At 40.4% G+C, this 16,675-nt stretch overlaps 1 protein-coding gene across 1 annotated transcript; it reads right to left on the bottom strand.

Moving 5' to 3' along the window:
- Positions 1-962: 962 nt before the first annotated feature.
- CCDC185 (coiled-coil domain containing 185) lies at positions 963-2,851 on the bottom strand. Its single transcript, XM_074220431.1, has one exon. The coding sequence runs from the start codon at positions 2,704-2,706 to the stop codon at positions 1,063-1,065; it is 1,644 nt and encodes a 547-aa protein (XP_074076532.1). The 5' UTR covers positions 2,707-2,851; the 3' UTR covers positions 963-1,062.
- Positions 2,852-16,675: the final 13,824 nt, after the last annotated feature.

The following is a 16,675-nucleotide window of genomic DNA, read 5'->3' as shown; positions in this document are numbered from 1 at the left end:
AAGGGGACTGTGGTCAGATTGGTAGGAAGAAAACCAAGAACAAGAGAAAAGAAAGATGGATACCAAGGGAGAAAAGGGTTTTGAGGGCTGGGGTGGCTCAGTGTCAAAGTTAAAGCTGTATCTTCATGAAAATGAGGACTGTTTTCTCATCAGATTTATCAGCTAAGAGCCAGGAGGGTACAATTTCAGTAGAGTGAATATATATCAGAGGCCAGACTGCAAGGAAGAGGTTAAGAATAAATGAGAAGGAAGTGGAGATCTGGAGACTCTCTCCATATATTTGTCTGTGAAAGGGAGAAAAGAAAGATATATTTGGAGTGGCAAGATCAAGTGAAAGGGGTTTTTTTGTTTTCTTTTTTAAGATTGGGAAGGGCTAGGCACATTGTTGGCAGCAGGGAAGAAACAAAGAAAATTATGTGAGAGAGGCAGAGAATGAAAACTTGGGCTTCTAAGGAAGCATGATGAAGTCATAAGAACCAGTATTTTTTTCCCATTCAAAATAAGGTTTTTAAAAGCTAAATAGGGGCTCAGTAGATAGAGCACCAGCCCTCAAGTCAGGAAGACTTGAGTACATAGACACTAATACTGATTTGGGTAAGTCACAAACCCCCTTGTCTTGGAAAAAAAAACCCAATAAAAACAACAAAAAAAAGTGCTAAATAATAGGGACAACTAGGTGGCACGGTGGATAAAGCACAGGTCCTGGAGTCAGGAGGATTTGGGTGAAGTCACATCCACCCTGGGTAAGTTACTTAACCCCCCCCCAAAAAAAATTAAAAAATAGTTAAGGTTCATTCAAAGGAAAAGAAAAAAATAAAGTTAAGCTACTTAGCCCCACTGCCTCCAAACAAACAAAAAGTTCCACCTAAATAGAAAACATACGGTTAATTTCCCCCAAACTATCCTTTGCCCCCACCCCCCCCTTTAAAAAAGGCTCATTACAAGAGGAAGGAGGTCACAGATACAGGTTCAAACCCACTTTATATCAGTGCCAGGTTCCGGGCGGGTCATCAGACGAATGCCTTCCATGGGCATCCGGGCGGTGTCCGGCCCGGCCAAGGCTCAGCGGCTGCCTCGGTGCGGGCTGGCCCCGAGCTGGGCTTCCCAGGCCAGGCTGTCAAAGGAGGCCCGCAGGGCTCTGACTTTCTCCCTCAGCTGCAAGGAGGCCTGGGCGGTCCTTCGGGCCTCCTGCAGGCTGGCGCCCTTCTCTCGGGAGAGGCGGTCCATCTTCTGCTCCTTCCTCCTGATGGCCTCCCGGACCTCTTCCAGGTGGCTCTCGGCCTCCTCCTCGGCTCTCTGCCTCAGGTAGTGGTGGTTCTTCTCCCGAAGGAAGTTGAACTCGCGGATGCGCTCGGCCTTGTCCTTGATGCTCTTGTGCACGTTCTCTCTGGCCTGCTGGATCTTCAGCTCGGCCAGCTCGGCCAGCACCTTCTTGCGCAGCGTCCTCTGCTCCTCCGTCTCCTCGGCCCTCCACTTGGCCAGGAGCAGATGCTCTTCCTCCCTCTGGGCCTTCTCCTTCAGCTGGCGCTGCCTCTCCTCCAGCCGGCGCCGGCGGACCTCTCCAGACCTCTGGCATCGCTGCTCCAGTGCCAGCCTGCGCAGCACGTCCTCGGCCCTGTGCTGGCTGTCCAGCAGGACCTTTCGGAACTGGTGGCTGGCGGCGGCGGCCAGGCCGCTCTCGGGCGGCGGCGGCGGCGGCGGCTTCTTCGGGCCCTCCGAGCTCTGCGGCGGCGGCTGCCTCTTGGGGCCGGCCTGGCCCGCCGGCTCCCGGGGCTCCTGCTCACCCAGCCGCTGCTCCTGGCGCTGCTTCCTAGTGGCGGCCTGCTCGCGGGCCCGGGCCAGCTTCTCTCGGCGCCGGCTCTCCTGCTCCCGGACCTGCCGCTGCCACCTGCCGTCGCGCAGCGCCATCTCCTTCTCCCAGGCCCGCTGCCGCTGCTGCTGCTCCTTGCCGACCCGCGCCCGCCGCTCCTCCTTCTGGCGCTGCCACTGCTCCCGGCTCCGGCACAGCTGCTGTCGGCGCTCCCGCTCCAGCAGCACCTGGAAGCGCGCGTTGCAGCGCTTCACCTCCTCCCAGGCCTCGGCCGCCTGCTGCTGCAGCTCCTGGATCCTCTTGGCCTTGTTCAGCCGCTCCAGCATCAGGCCCACGATCTTCTTATCCCGGGCGGGGAGCCTGGCCTGGTCCTTCGGGTCCAGGACGGGCTCGGGCTCCTTGCCGGCCCCCAGGGCCTTGCCGCGCGGCTCCTGGGCGGAGGCCGGGGCCCGGGACGGGGCCGACTTCTCCGAGGAGCCGGACGGGGAGAGCCCGTGGCCGAAGCCGCGGTCCACGGCCGTGGCCCATTGATCGCCGCTCGCCTCCGGCTCCAGCGCCAGGGCTCCGCGCGGGGCGGGCGCGGGCGCGTCCTTGCTCCCCGCGGGGGCCCGCCCCGGCGGCTGCCAGGCCAGGCCGCAGCCGGGCCGCCCCGGGCGCCAGGCCTTGAGGGCCAAGTCGCCGTCCTCCTCGGGCCGCAGCTGCCTGCGGGAGGGCCCCGGGCGCCGCCCGCTCACGTCGGTCAGACTGCGGCTCCCCCGCGGCGAGCTGGGGAAGAGGCGCCGCTGCTGCCCCGAGGCCGGCTCCGAGGCCCGGCGGCCCGTCGGGGCCTGGCCCGGCGCCTCGCGCTCATAGAGCTCCAGGTAGGGCAGCGGCGAGAAGCGGCCCGGGCCCTCCATCCCCCGGGCCTCTGCAGAGCTGCTCCCCGGGCCTCGTCTGCGGTCCTAGCGGAGGCGCCGCGGAGCCTCCGGACCGTCCGGCGGGGCCTTGAGGAATCCCGGCCTCCCCCCGCCCCATCCCGGAGGGCGGCCGCGGGGCCTGTGACGCCCCAGCACTTCACAATGCTCCCCGCTGGGAGAGGCGCCCCTTCCAGACCCCCCGTCCCTGCGCTCTGCACGGGTCACCCTGCAGCCGGGGCCGCCCTGGGCTTGTCCCCAAGCCGGCGTCCGGCACTGTGCGGACACTGTGCCCGCTGCGCGGCCCGCTGCGGCCGGTGCTCGAGGAGGCGCCACAGCCCCTGCCCTCAAGCTGGCTGTTGGTCTAGAGGGCAGAAGGAAGTGGAGAAAAATGTGGAAAATACAGATTTACATTCCAACCCTAGATTTTGTCCGCACTTAAGGAATACTGAGTACCTGGGAATCTACCTCCCAAGACAACCCAGAAAACAGATGACCACAATTACAAAGCACTTCACACAAATAAAGTCAAACCCAAACAACTGGAAAAATGTCGATTGCTCGAGCCTAGGCCCAGCTAATGACAATTCTACCCAAATTAAATTACTCAGTGCCATACTAATCAAACGAGCAAAACCCTACTTTACAGAACTAGAAAAAAATAATAATTCGTTTGGAACAACAAATAGATCAAGGATATGAAGGAAATGAAGGAAAAATAATGCAAAAGAGAGGTGGCTTAACCATACCCCATGTACATCAAGCAACAGTCATCCAAAGGTTTAGAAATATAGAAGTGGATCGGTGGAATAGACTAGATGCAAAAGGAACAGTAGGGGCAGCTAGGTATTGCAGTGGATAGCGCACTAGCCCTGGAGTCAGCAGGACTTTAGCTCAAATCATGTAATCCCATTGCCTTAAATAAATAGATAACAAATAAATAGATTAAATAAAAGAAACAGTAGTAAATGACCATAGTGATTTATGTTTGATAAACCCAAAGGCTCCAGCTTCTGGATTAAGAACTTACTATTTGACAAAAACTGCTGGGAAAACTAAAAAATAGTATAGCAAAAATTAGGCATAGACCAACATCTCACAAATATACAAGATAAGGTACAAATAGGTACAGGATTTAGACATAATAGGAGATATCCATAGGCAATATAGAGAGAACTGAGTCAAATTTATAAGAAGAGAAAGCATTTTTTTGGCTGATAAGTGATCAAAGGATACGAATAAGAAGTTTTCAGATAAAGAAATTAAAACTATCTATACTGATATGGAAAAAAATGATCCAAACCATTGTTGGTTATAGGCATGCAAATTAAAGCAATTCTGAGGTACCATCTCATACCTATCAGATTGGCTATAAATGAAAAAAAGGTAAATGATCCATCTTGGAGAAAATGTGGGAAAACTGGGACACTAGTGCATTGTTGGTGGAGTTGTGAACTGATCCAACCATTATGAAGACCATTTGGAGCTATACCCAAAGGGCAAGAAAACTGTGCATTCCCTTTGATCCAATAATACCACAATTAGGTCTATATCCAAGAGCTCATAAAAAATGGGGAAAGACCTACATGTACAAAAATATTTATAGCAGTCCTTTTTGTGGTGGCAAAGAATTGGAATTTGAGGGGATGTCTATCAATTAGGGAATGACTGAACAATTTATGGTACATGAATGTTATAGAGTACTATTGTTCTGTAAGAAATCATGAACACTGGATTTCAGAAAAGCCTGAAAAGATTTGCATGAACGATGCTGAGTGAAGTGAGCAGAACCAGGAGAACTTTATACACACTAATAGCTATATTGTGGGATGATCAACTATGATCAGTACAACTCCTCCCAGAAGTTGGGTGATCAAAGACAATTCTGAGAGATCTGTTAAGGAAACTGTCATCCACATGCAGAGGAAAAAACTATGGTTTCTCATTGTAGAGAAAAGTAAGTGATATTCTCTTTTTAAAACTTATTTTAGTTTTTTCTTTTATGTTTTTCCTTTCTCAAGTTTTTTCCCTTTTAAGTTCTAGTTTTTCTCCACAACTTGACTAATATAGAAATATTTTAAATGCAATATTTACATGTCCAATTTATATCATATTGTTTGCTGGCATGGGGAGGGGATAAGGAGGAAGGATGGTAGAAAAATATGGAATACAAAAGCTTGCAAAAGGATGAATGTTCAAAATTATCTTTGCTTGTGATTTAAAAATAAAAAAGGGGGAAAAAAGAAAGTCATGAAGAAATATTTATAATGTGGATTAAATCTAAGTGTTCTTTCAGAGAGCCTGGTACTTTATCAGCACACCCCTGGGGTATACAAGGGGTAGGTTAGTTAAGGCAAATTCTCTACCTTACACTTAAAACCTAGTGAACAAAAATCATTATCTTATTAAATTAAGGATTGAAGTGAGCCAGTCAGAAGTTAAGGAAAAGCTTCCTAACAATTAGAACTGTCTCAGAAGTATAATGGCTTCTTTGGAAGATGATGGACTTCTTTTCACCTGAAGTCTTCAAGTAAAATTGATCAAAAAAACATAAGTGATTATTTATGTGCTGCTGTGCCAAGTAACCTCTGGGGATAATGAGGAGAGCAAAAACATTTTCTGACCTTGAAGAGTCAATATTCTAATGAGGGAAACATTTAACAACTATGCAATACAAGATACATACAGAGTAATTGGAAGATAATCTCAATTGAGGACCGTGTAGCTAAGAGTTGGGGAAAGTTGATGTTGTGAACATAGTCTGGTGACATGAAACCCCCAATTCAACACATGAATTAAAAGGTGAATTCAGGTAGCATAGTGCAGTGGGAGGAATGAAGAATCCTGAGCTAGAATCCTTGATCTCATTCTTATTTGAGTAAAAAAACTTTTTTCTGGTCCTTCATTTTTTCTCATCCTTATTAGGGATTTGGATTCTAGAAAATTTCTAATTTCAGCTCTTGATCTGTTCTTCTATTGCTTCTCTAAGCCTCAGTTTCCTCACCTGTAAAAAGGGAAATTCAGAGGCAATTTGGAAGATGAGAGACCTTGGAATTTAAAAGACCTGGTCTTGGGCCAAGCTTGCCCCAAGCATCAAGACCAGAATGTTATAGAGAAATTGTAGATCTGTTTGGTTGAAATTTTCTACCTGGGGAGTTGGATACAGGGAAAAAAAGTCACAGGGATAATTATCCACACACATACATAAATGAAGAGAACATTGGAAACTTACAGAATTGTTGTATAAAGGGAATAATGTATTCATTTGGACTATTATTGCAGAGAGTAAGAATAAAACCCTATTCTGGCCTTGCATTCTTTTTTTTTTAATTTAAATTTTCTTCCACAAAATGCCTAATATGGAAATGTTTTAACTGATTGCACATAAAGAACCTGTATCAGATTGCTTACCATCTCAGGGAGGGGGGAGAGAGAAAATTTGGAACTCAAAAACTTAAAAACAAAAGAATGTTAGAAATTGTTTTGACATGTAATTGGGGGGAGGGGGAACCATAAATATTATTTGCAAAAGAAAAAAAGAGAAAAATTGCCTAGATTGTTGACTGGGTAAATGACCTGCATAGGAGTCACACAGTCAGTCACACAGTCAAGTTTTGGACACTTGAACCTTAATCTTGATCTTAAGGCCAACTCTCTATCCAGTATGACCTATTACATCTAGAGAGGAATTTTGCTGCCAAGTGCAGGGATTGCAGTGGGTAAATCTTGATCAATTATTTTGTTCATTTAATGGAAGGACCCCCAAAATCTAGACATAGTACTAATTCAAATTGGGTTCAAGAATGGTGGTTAATATACACCCTGATACTGTTCCAGGGTTGCAGGGAGGTGATAGGTACAGTGGCTAGAACATGGATCCCAAACTTCAAATCCAGCCTCAGATACTTCTACAATATTGAGTTCCTTCTTCCTCTAGATTTTTCCTCTTTGCCTTTTCAGGGTCTGCCATTTATTGGACAGAAACATTCTTCACATGCTATTGCTATAGGGCTCAAGTCTGACAGGAGGAATGAAAAGAAAGAATATAGGTCAATGTTCTTCATAGCCAAGTTTTTTTTTCAGTCTCAGTTTCCTCCTCTGAAAATGTGGACAATAAGAAACAGTTGTGACATTTAACTCCTGGGGTTGTTGTGAGGATCAAATAGGATGTGTAAAGCATTTTGAAACTGCCAAGGACTGTCAGAATGTCAGATGCAATTATTGAAGCAGTGGATTCCACTCACTGGTATAGCCAGAATTAACTTGGTCATATTCTCTAGAGGAGTTTTTGAAGAAGAAGGCATTGTTGTTAACAAATACACACAACTAGACTATATAGTATTAGTTTTTTTAAATTACCCTTTGAGCTGACTGTGAATAGGTTTTGATGGTTGAAGCAAATTTTCTAGAAAGTTATGATCAAAATGCAAATCTGGGGTTATAACACAAGTGACACTGTAGCCATAACTATAGCAACCACTGCCATCCAGGAGAATTCCATCTCTCATCAGTGGATAGAATCTCATTTGCAGTAGTTAACATGTCTCTATTGGAAAAAGGAGGAGAAGAGATTCCCCTCCCCAAAAAAATAATTCTGATTTGTAGTCACTTGTATCATTGTTAGAAATTCCTTGATGTGAGAGTAATCCTTTCTTAGAGGCTAAGGGATATCAAAGTAAATTTGTAACAGAATGGTTTAACTGTTTTCAGTTAGATAGTTTCTCTAGACAATGAATACAGGAATAATGACACCTAGGAATTATCTAGCACATTCCAGGATGTTGCTTAAAAGTAATTGTAACATCCTGGTTTAAATCTGGGCTCTATTACTTACTATCTGTGTCACTTTGGGCAAGAAATTTAACTTCTCTGTGCCTCACTTTCTCCATCTATAAAATGAAAGTGTTGATCTAGGTGACCTCTAATGTGTCTTACAGCTCTATAGCTATCATGCTGTACAGATGTAAACTAGCATCACAGGCTTTGAATAAACTTAACCTCTCCCCATTCGATCTTTTTGAATTCTAAGTCCTATAACTGAATTTAGTGATCCCAAATACCTAAGTGACTTCTGAATATTAATTAGAGGAAATGACTTCCTGGAGAATGTCTAGAGGTTGGCATTTATTACTTATTTTAGATGATTTAACTTCCATTTAGTGAAGCATATCAGAAGAGTACCATAGTCAATTATACAGCAGAAGAAACTGGACATTAGAAGTGATTACCCTCATTAGAGGACTACTGAACTATTTTCCATCTCTAAATGTATATATGTTTTTCCAATAAATTTCTAGTCCTGTCCCTGTCACTGATTCACTATGTGATGTTGGACAATCATTTAATTGTTGTGTCTATAAAAACTGTTGATAATAGAACACTTTTCCCATCCATTTCATATGATTATTATGAGGATCAGTAGAGATAATGGATTTGGAAGTACTTTGAAAAATATAAAGCTAGAGAAACAAGTAACTATTTTTTTCCAGTTTTTCTGATAAAAGTCTTATTCAAATATATCAGGAACTATTTCAGATTTATAAGACTAAGAGTCCTTCCCCAAGAGATGATCAAAGGATACAAATAGGTAGTTTTCCCTTTTTTAAAAATTATTTTATTTTTCAAAATATATGTTATGAAAGTTTTTCAACATTTATCCATATGCATGTGTATATTTTTAAGTTACAAAATTTCCTTCCACCCTTCCTTCCCACCCTCCTCTTTTTAGTGGTGAACAGTCAGGTTAATATTGTACATATACATTTGAATTAGACATGTTTACAGATTAGTCATTTTTGGTGCAAGGAATTAGGATTAAGGGAAAAGAGATATGTAAGAGATATTTTTTACAAGGTTATAAAGTGTTCATCAGATTCCAAAGCTTTTTAAAATTTTATTTATTTTTGTTTTGTTTTGGTTTTCTTCCTCTGGATAGGGATAACATTGTCTCTATAGCCAGTCTAATACAGTTATTCTAGCTCTCTGAACTGCTGAGAGGAGCTGCTTCCATCAAGTCTGATCATCTCACAATGTTGTTGTTAATGTATATATTGTTCTCTTGGTTCTGCTCCCTTCGCATCAGATCCACTAATTCATTCAATGCTTCTCTGGAGTTGGACCATTTATGGTTCAAATAGGTGGTTTTCAAAGCTATCAATAATCACATAAAATACTCTAAATCACTTTTAATCAAAGATATTCAAATTAAAGCAAATTTGAAGTTCAAATGAACACCTATTTGATTGGCATATATGACACAAGAGGGATATGACAAATGATGGAGGGATTGTGGGGAAATAGGTATACTGCATTAAACAGTGAAACTAATATATTAATATACTAAGGCACTATTGGTGAACTGTGAATTAGTTCAGTCATTCTTTGAAATAATTTGGCAATATGTCCAGAAAGTTACCAGACTGTGATTACACTTTGATCCAGATATGCCATTACTAGACCTAAAATCCTAAAGAAGTTAAGGAAAGATGAAAAGGATCAACATGTACAAAAATATTTATGATGGGGGTTTTTGTGTGGTAGCCTAAAATTGCAAATTATGGAGATATCTTCCTATAGGGAGGGGTGACTAAACAATATAGCATATGAATGTGATGGAATATTATTGTGCCAAAAAACATAATGAAATGGACACTTTCAAAGGAAAGTGAGGAGAACTCTATGAATTGATTTGGAATAAAACAAACAGAAATAGAACAATTTATATAATGCTAACAGGGCAACTAATTCAGAGAATAACCAAACTGACCTCTAACATGTGGGTAGCTGGAGTCGAACAGAGCAAGCTAAAGACACAGAGGAGGCTAGAGACTAGCGAAGAGTCAAACAGAAGTTTAATTTCAAAAGGAAACAGCTTGCAGGTTAAGACACATGTGCTAAGGACACCTCCGCTAGTTGGGGAGTCCCAATTTAGTGTGGCAAAATCTTTATTTATATACTTGAGGCTAGAGGAAGAGTCAAACAGATTAATGTAGCAACAGTCAGTCAAGGTTGTCTGGTGACAAAACGTCCATTCATAGTAGGTCTCACTATCTGAACCTGTTGGTGCTTGCCCAAACTCAAAGATCATCAGTTCCAGAAGATGAGCATAAAGGATTGTTGTAATGCCAAGCTCAAGGTACACCTTGCTTGCTGAGTCTTAGCTCTGGAAAACAGGGTTTCTCCTAATAGTGTCTTGACAAATTTAAATCTAATCTCGGACATTTATTAGCTATATGACCCTGGGCAAGTCATTTAACCCTGGTTGCCTCAATTCCTCATCTAAAAAATGAGAGAAGTAAATTGCAAACCACTCCTGTATCTTTGCCAAGAAAATCTCAAATGGGGTCATGAAGAATTGGGTACAACTGAACAACAATAGCTCTGATCAATACAATGATAAATGATGAAGAATGAAGATGCAACATGCCACTCACCTCCTGGCTGAGAGGTGATAAATTGAAAATACATACTCTTTCAGACATGCTTATTATGTGAATTCTTTTTGCCAGACTATGCAGTTCTGTATTGAAGACTTTTCAGAGAGAAATAAAAGGAAATAATTAATTTAAAAAATTCTTGTTAACTGAAAAAAATAAAACTATTAAACTACATATGTTTGTACATATATATATATATATACATATCTATATATAAATAATGAAACCTTTTGCAAATGTAGGGTATCAATCCTGTTATTTACCTTATTAGGGAGCAAGCTGGACTTATAGCTAGATAATAGCAGTAATAAAAATAGCTAGCATTTTTATAGTGCTCTAAGGTTAGCAAAGGGGGCAGCTAGGAGGCACAGTGGATAGAGCCCTGGCCTTGAAATCAGGAGGATTAAAGTTTGAATCTGATCTCAGATACTTACTAGCTCTATGGCCTTGGGCAAATCACTTAACCCTGATTGCCTCATATTCAGGGCCATCTCCAGTCATGCTGATTCATGGCTAGTCACTGGACCCAGATGACTCTGGAGAAGAAAATGAGTCTAGTGACTTAACACAGCCCCCCCCACTCAAACCCAATTCATGTGCTTGTCATGGTATCACCTCCCTGATGTCATGGTCTTCTTTGAGAATGAAGGACAAACATCATCATCATCATCATCAAGGTTATTATTAGCAAAACATTTTACAAACATTATTTCATAATGATTGAATCAAGGGATAGCTAATATTATCAAATAAGCAGACTATGTACATGTCCCATTGATGACCATACAATGTTAATAGATCAATCGGAGGGTTGTATAGACTCTCAATAAAGGTTTTGCAGGTAGTCATGAAAGAGGCACAAATAATGAGAAAAATTGCATTCTACTGCCTTTAGAGACAATCCCTACATTGAAGAGAACATAGATGACCATTGCTGATTTCACCATCCAAAAGTATTTGAGTTCCCAGTTTGTATATGCTATTTTATGGTAGGAGCTGGAAGACCATTTGAAATCCTAAAGTCCAAACTTGTTTTGCAGATGAGGAAACTGTTAGAGAGGTCAAATGATTTGCTTAAAAACTCACACTAGTAATAAGTATTCACAGATGTGGTTTCAGCCCACATTTGGGAAGCTTAGGGTCACAGATTAAAGAACTGGAGGGTACTTTAAAAGTCATCTCATTTTACAGATATAGAAACTGAGACCCAGAGAGGCCAAGAGGCCAGAGATTTGCTTAAGGATCACATTGATTGTAAATTGCACAGCAAAGATTCAAACCTATGTCTTGGGACTCTAGATTCAGTATTTTTCCCCCTTCTTATCACAAACAAGAAGAATTTTATATAGTCTTTGCCCTCAAAGAAATTACAGTCATGTGTCAGAACATTGATGGATAGATAACAATTGGTAACAGTCAACAAGCATTTATTAAATACCTACTGTATCCCAGGCATTGAGTTAAGCAGCTCCTGCTTTCAAGATGTTACCATTATTTATTAATTTTTTCCCAATTATATGCAAAAGATAGGTTTCAACATTTATTTTTTCAAACTTTTGAGTTTGGCATTTTTTCTACCACCTTCTCTTCCCTTCTCCCTCCCCAGGGCAGCAAGCAATCTAATAAAGGTTGCACAGCTGGAGTTGTGTTTAAAATATTTTCATTTTAGTCATGTGGTAAAAGAAGAATTAGAACTAAGGGGGGAAATTATGAGAAAGAAAGAAAAAACATAACAGAAGTTTTAAAAAGTGAACATAGGGAAAAAAGTGAATATAGCATGCTTTGCTCAGCATTCAGAATCCATAGTTTTTTCTCTGCATGTGGATGACATTTTCCATAACAGATCTCTCAGGATTGTCCTTGATCATTGAACTTCTGAGAGGAGCTGCATCCATCATAGTTGATCAACTCACAATAGCACTCCATCATATTCATATACTATATATACATATACCATCATATTCACATACCATTTCCAATTGATAAGCATCTTCTCAATTTCCACTTCTTTGCCTCTACAAAAAGAGTTTCTATAAAATTTTTGTACATGTGGGTCTTTTCCCTCTTTTTATGATTTCTTTGGGATAAAAACCTAGTAGTGGTATTACTATATCAAAGGCTATGCACAATTTTATTGCCTTTTGGGCATAGTTCCAAATTGTTCTTTAGAATGGTTGTATCAGTTCACATGATGCTAACATTCTAATGGGGGAGAAAACATGCAAACAATTATGTACAAACAAGATATATGCAGTATAAATAAGAAATAATCAACAGAGAAGGGGGGACAAAAGTGGGAATCTGGAAAAGCATCTTGCAAAAGATGGGATTTTGACTGAAAATTGAAGTAAGCTAGGGGAGTTAGGAAGCAGGAAGTTAGGAAGGAGAGAGCTCCAGTTATGTGAGACAGAAAGTGAAAATGTACTGAATTGAAAGATAGTGTCTATTGAAAGGAACAGCAAGGAAGCCAATGTCACTGGATGACTGAATACATAGGAGTAGGTGTAAAGGAGTAAAGAATATAGTATATTAACAATAAAATTTTAGATTGTAAAGTGAATGCAAAAATCACATGACATTCATTGTATATATATATATGTGTGTGTGTGTGTGTGTGTGTGTGTGTACACACACACACACACACACACACACAAACACATGGCAAGGTTTGTTATTTTGGAGCAATGAGGACTATGGGAAAAACTTCAAATCTATGCATGATGGGGGAGGAGGGAGGAGCCAGGTGTTTTCTAACAAATCTCCAGAGACTCTGTGGAATTAGCTCATCAGAAAATAAGAATTTCAGTGTCATTGAAATTGGTAGTAAAAAGTGAACACAATATAGCAGCAACAAACAATAAGGCTGTTCCTGCCAACCTTAAAGTTACTAGACATAAAATAATGCAACAACACTAACCATTGTCTTTTCCTAGGCCTTTATAATTGAAGTTCTTGTCCCAACAACCCAACATTTAAAAAAACAGTAGAAATTCTTGTCTTTTATCTGTACATTTGGGAAATCCACAACCAATTATTGATAAGAGCTGATGATAATATAGTGCTTTGCTTACAGTATCAGGTGAGTACAATCCCTCAAGTTTGTTATTACAGTTATTATTATCTCCATTTTATGTCTTAAAAAAATTCCCCAAACTGAAGTTGATGGTCACCCAGCTAAACAGCATCAGAGGCAGAATTGCACACCAAACTTTCCTGAGGTCCACATGTGGCACTATTTCTACTTATTCTATGCCTTCACATAACTAAGCAGTCTGACTCAAGGGGAGTCATGGGTGTGTGGTCAGAAGACCTGAATTCGAATTCTGAATCTGATTCTTTTTTTTTTCTTTTAGATTTTTCAAGGCAAATGGGGTTAAGTGGCTTGCCCAAGGCCACACAGCTAGGTAATTATTAAGTGTCTGAGGTCGGATTTGAACCTAGGTACTCCTGACTCCAAGGCAGGTACTCTATTCAAGTGTGCCACCTAGCCGCCTCTTGAATCTGATTCTTGTAATACTTTTGTGACTTTGAAAAGTCAGCATAACCTCTCTGGGGCCTAAGTTTCCTCATCTGTAAGGGGATCTCTAAGTTCCTTTATAATTCTAGATCTATCATCCTACCCAGGACACCCATAAGCCTAGTCCTCTATCTCTTTCTATCCTTAGATTGACTCTTCAGTTTTCCCATGGAGAAAACAAAGAATATGTTGGCAAAAACTAAGCTAAGCTACATTCTCTTGCTACTGATACTATCTGCCTCTTTTGGAGGGGGCAGAGAGCTTAATTTATATCCATGGATGCTGAATGATGTGGGCTATGTGCTAAGTAAAGACTGGGAGATTTCATGCAACTAGTGAAAGGAAGTTCAATATTTTTGAACCCATAAATCCAAATACAAATCTAAATTCCATACCTTATCACTGACTTGTTTCTTCGGAGTATTTCAACCTCATTAGCTGATGATGACTGGGAAACTGGATTATTTGCATGTTCTAATTAGGAAAAAATATATACCACAACTATTTAGGTAGTTTTCATCAGTAAGCACAACCTTACCATTTTCTTTGAGATGGAATTTGGACAAAAATAATTTTCTTTATGTCTGGATCTTAGGGTAAGTTTTAAACTTCTGCAATTCCTCTTTGATATTCACTTTTAAAAATGAGATTTCTCTTCTTCCTTTGCCTTCTCCCCTTTTCTAACTATGAAGGGAAGCATATGTCCTTAAGTAACATATCTGAGGAGACAGAATAGAGCATGTTTTTACATCTGCATCATAGATGGGAACTCATTAAAATATCAGGCTTGTCAGAAAAAAAAAATAAGAGGAATACCCAGCACATCAAATGGAAGCCTTCTGTTAATGCAGTGTGGAGAATGCAAAATATAGTTCATAAACCACTTTTTTGGAGGGAAAATAAACTAAATGAGAGAAAAGCAGAAAATATGAAAGTTGAGGTTTCCATAGTAACTAATAGTCATTCAGCCACAATGCAAATACTGCATGTTTTTGAGAAGTCATATATGTATGTGTCTAACTATAACTAAAGAATACTATGTCTGGACAAGTTAATTTGATAGCATCATGAGAACTTTAGCTTTTACATCTTTCAATTTTTATGTGACTACATTTGTAAAATTGTTGAAATTTTTTAAAGGGTTGATTTATTTAGAAGAAAGTTATTTGGGAATGGGAATAAACATTGGGTTCCTTTTCCCAGAAAAATAGCCAAACTAAATAGAAGTTAGTTGATTATTTGACAATAGCAGTAAAGGACAGAATTAACTAATAATGATACTCTTTTTTTAAAAACTATTATTATCATGAAAATGTAATACCAGATCTTTGTGAACTTTGTATTGTTTGTACAGGGGTCATTTAAAAATTTTCTTTGTATCCAGAGCATTTCAGTTCTAGATTTTCTCCAGTGCCTGGTCATGGGAAGGAGGTGACCCTATCCCAATTAAGCATAAATTGCTACACTTGTAAAGACTTCAGTTCTAAACCCAGCATAACTGTGTCAACTGAGAACTAGTCCAGTTAAAGCAAGGGAGGTTTGTCACAAGGAAATTGTGACAATGATTTTGGGTCACAGAAACTCATTAAGATTATCTAGTAAGGCATTGTTAGCATCTTTGAATATGTTTTTGCCCATATAACATACTCAAATATCCTATTCCATCAGTGCAAACTGAACTAAACAATTTGGAGATAGCTCCCTTTGATTTATTTAGGTCCTCCTAACTCCAGGGACAATGCTCCCAAGTTATTGTAGCATCTGTTTGCTCATTATGTAATAGATTCTTAACAAATGTTTGTTGATTCATTGATTAAAAATGTTATATAATGCTTGAAAATAGAAACTTTTTATTTTTTCAGAGTTACACATGCATTATTAATTACATATATTATGTACCATAAAATGTCTTTGTCCAAAGTTTTAAAAGAACTTATGTGTAATGCCAATATTTCCCAATGGAGAAGTACTCTAAATATATGAATAAACAGTTCTCAAAACAAAGATTGCAAACTAATAATAATAAGAAGAAGAATATATATATATATATATATATACATATATATATAAGAATATGCCAAATTACTAATAGTAAAATAAATGCAATCAACAAAATCCTGGGGTTTCATCTCACATTAAGCAAATTGACAATGAAGACAAAGGATGGGAATAACAACTATTGGAGGGTTTTGGAGAGACTAACTAATGTGGTGGTGGAACTGTAACAAAATCAGTATTATACCTAGAGAAAGAAAAAAAAATTTTTTTTTAGGTTTTTGCAAGGCAAATGGAATTAAGTGGCTTGCCCAAGGCCACACAGCTAGGTAATTATTAAGTGTCTGAGACTGGATTTGAACCCAGGTAACTCCTGACTCCAGGGCCAGTGCTTTATCCACTGCGCCACCTAGCGGCCCCTAGAAAAGAAATTTAGAAGTGGCTAGAATACCCCCTCTTTCAACTAGAAATTCCATTGCTAGGCATATTTCCTATGGAGGTCAATGAGGATGAAGGGTTCCATTTACCACAGAATATTTATAGCAGCTCTTTTTTTGAGGTAGCAAAGACCTGGAAAGGAAATAGGTATCCGTTGAATCAATCAGTCAATTGGTGTGAACAGGGCCTCTATAGATCCTTAAATCAATCAACATCAGAGATTTGTGCAGTTCTAAGAAGTTGATACAAAAGGGAAGAATTATCCCAGAATCAGAGAGAAATTTTCAGAGTCTGGAAGTAAAAAAGAGTGAGGTTATGAGGGTTAAGCCAAGATTGACACCTCTGGGGCAACTAGTAGAGGGGGAAGAGAAGGATTGATCTGTAACAGAGAGACAGAAAGACAGAGAGACACACACACACAAACACACACACACACACACACACACACACACACACACATACACACACACATAACAGAGACAGAGACAGAGAGACAGAGACAGATACTATGATATAAATCTGTTGCTTTCTTACTCAAACATTTTCAGTAACCTGAATTTAGCCACAACCACAAAGAAGCAGGAGG

This window comes from Macrotis lagotis, chromosome 2, assembly GCF_037893015.1.
Source record: "Macrotis lagotis isolate mMagLag1 chromosome 2, bilby.v1.9.chrom.fasta, whole genome shotgun sequence".
Taxonomy (NCBI): domain Eukaryota; kingdom Metazoa; phylum Chordata; class Mammalia; order Peramelemorphia; family Peramelidae; genus Macrotis; species Macrotis lagotis.
The sequence above is the reverse complement of the archived record's forward strand: the minus strand, read 5'-3'. Positions and strand labels throughout refer to the sequence as shown.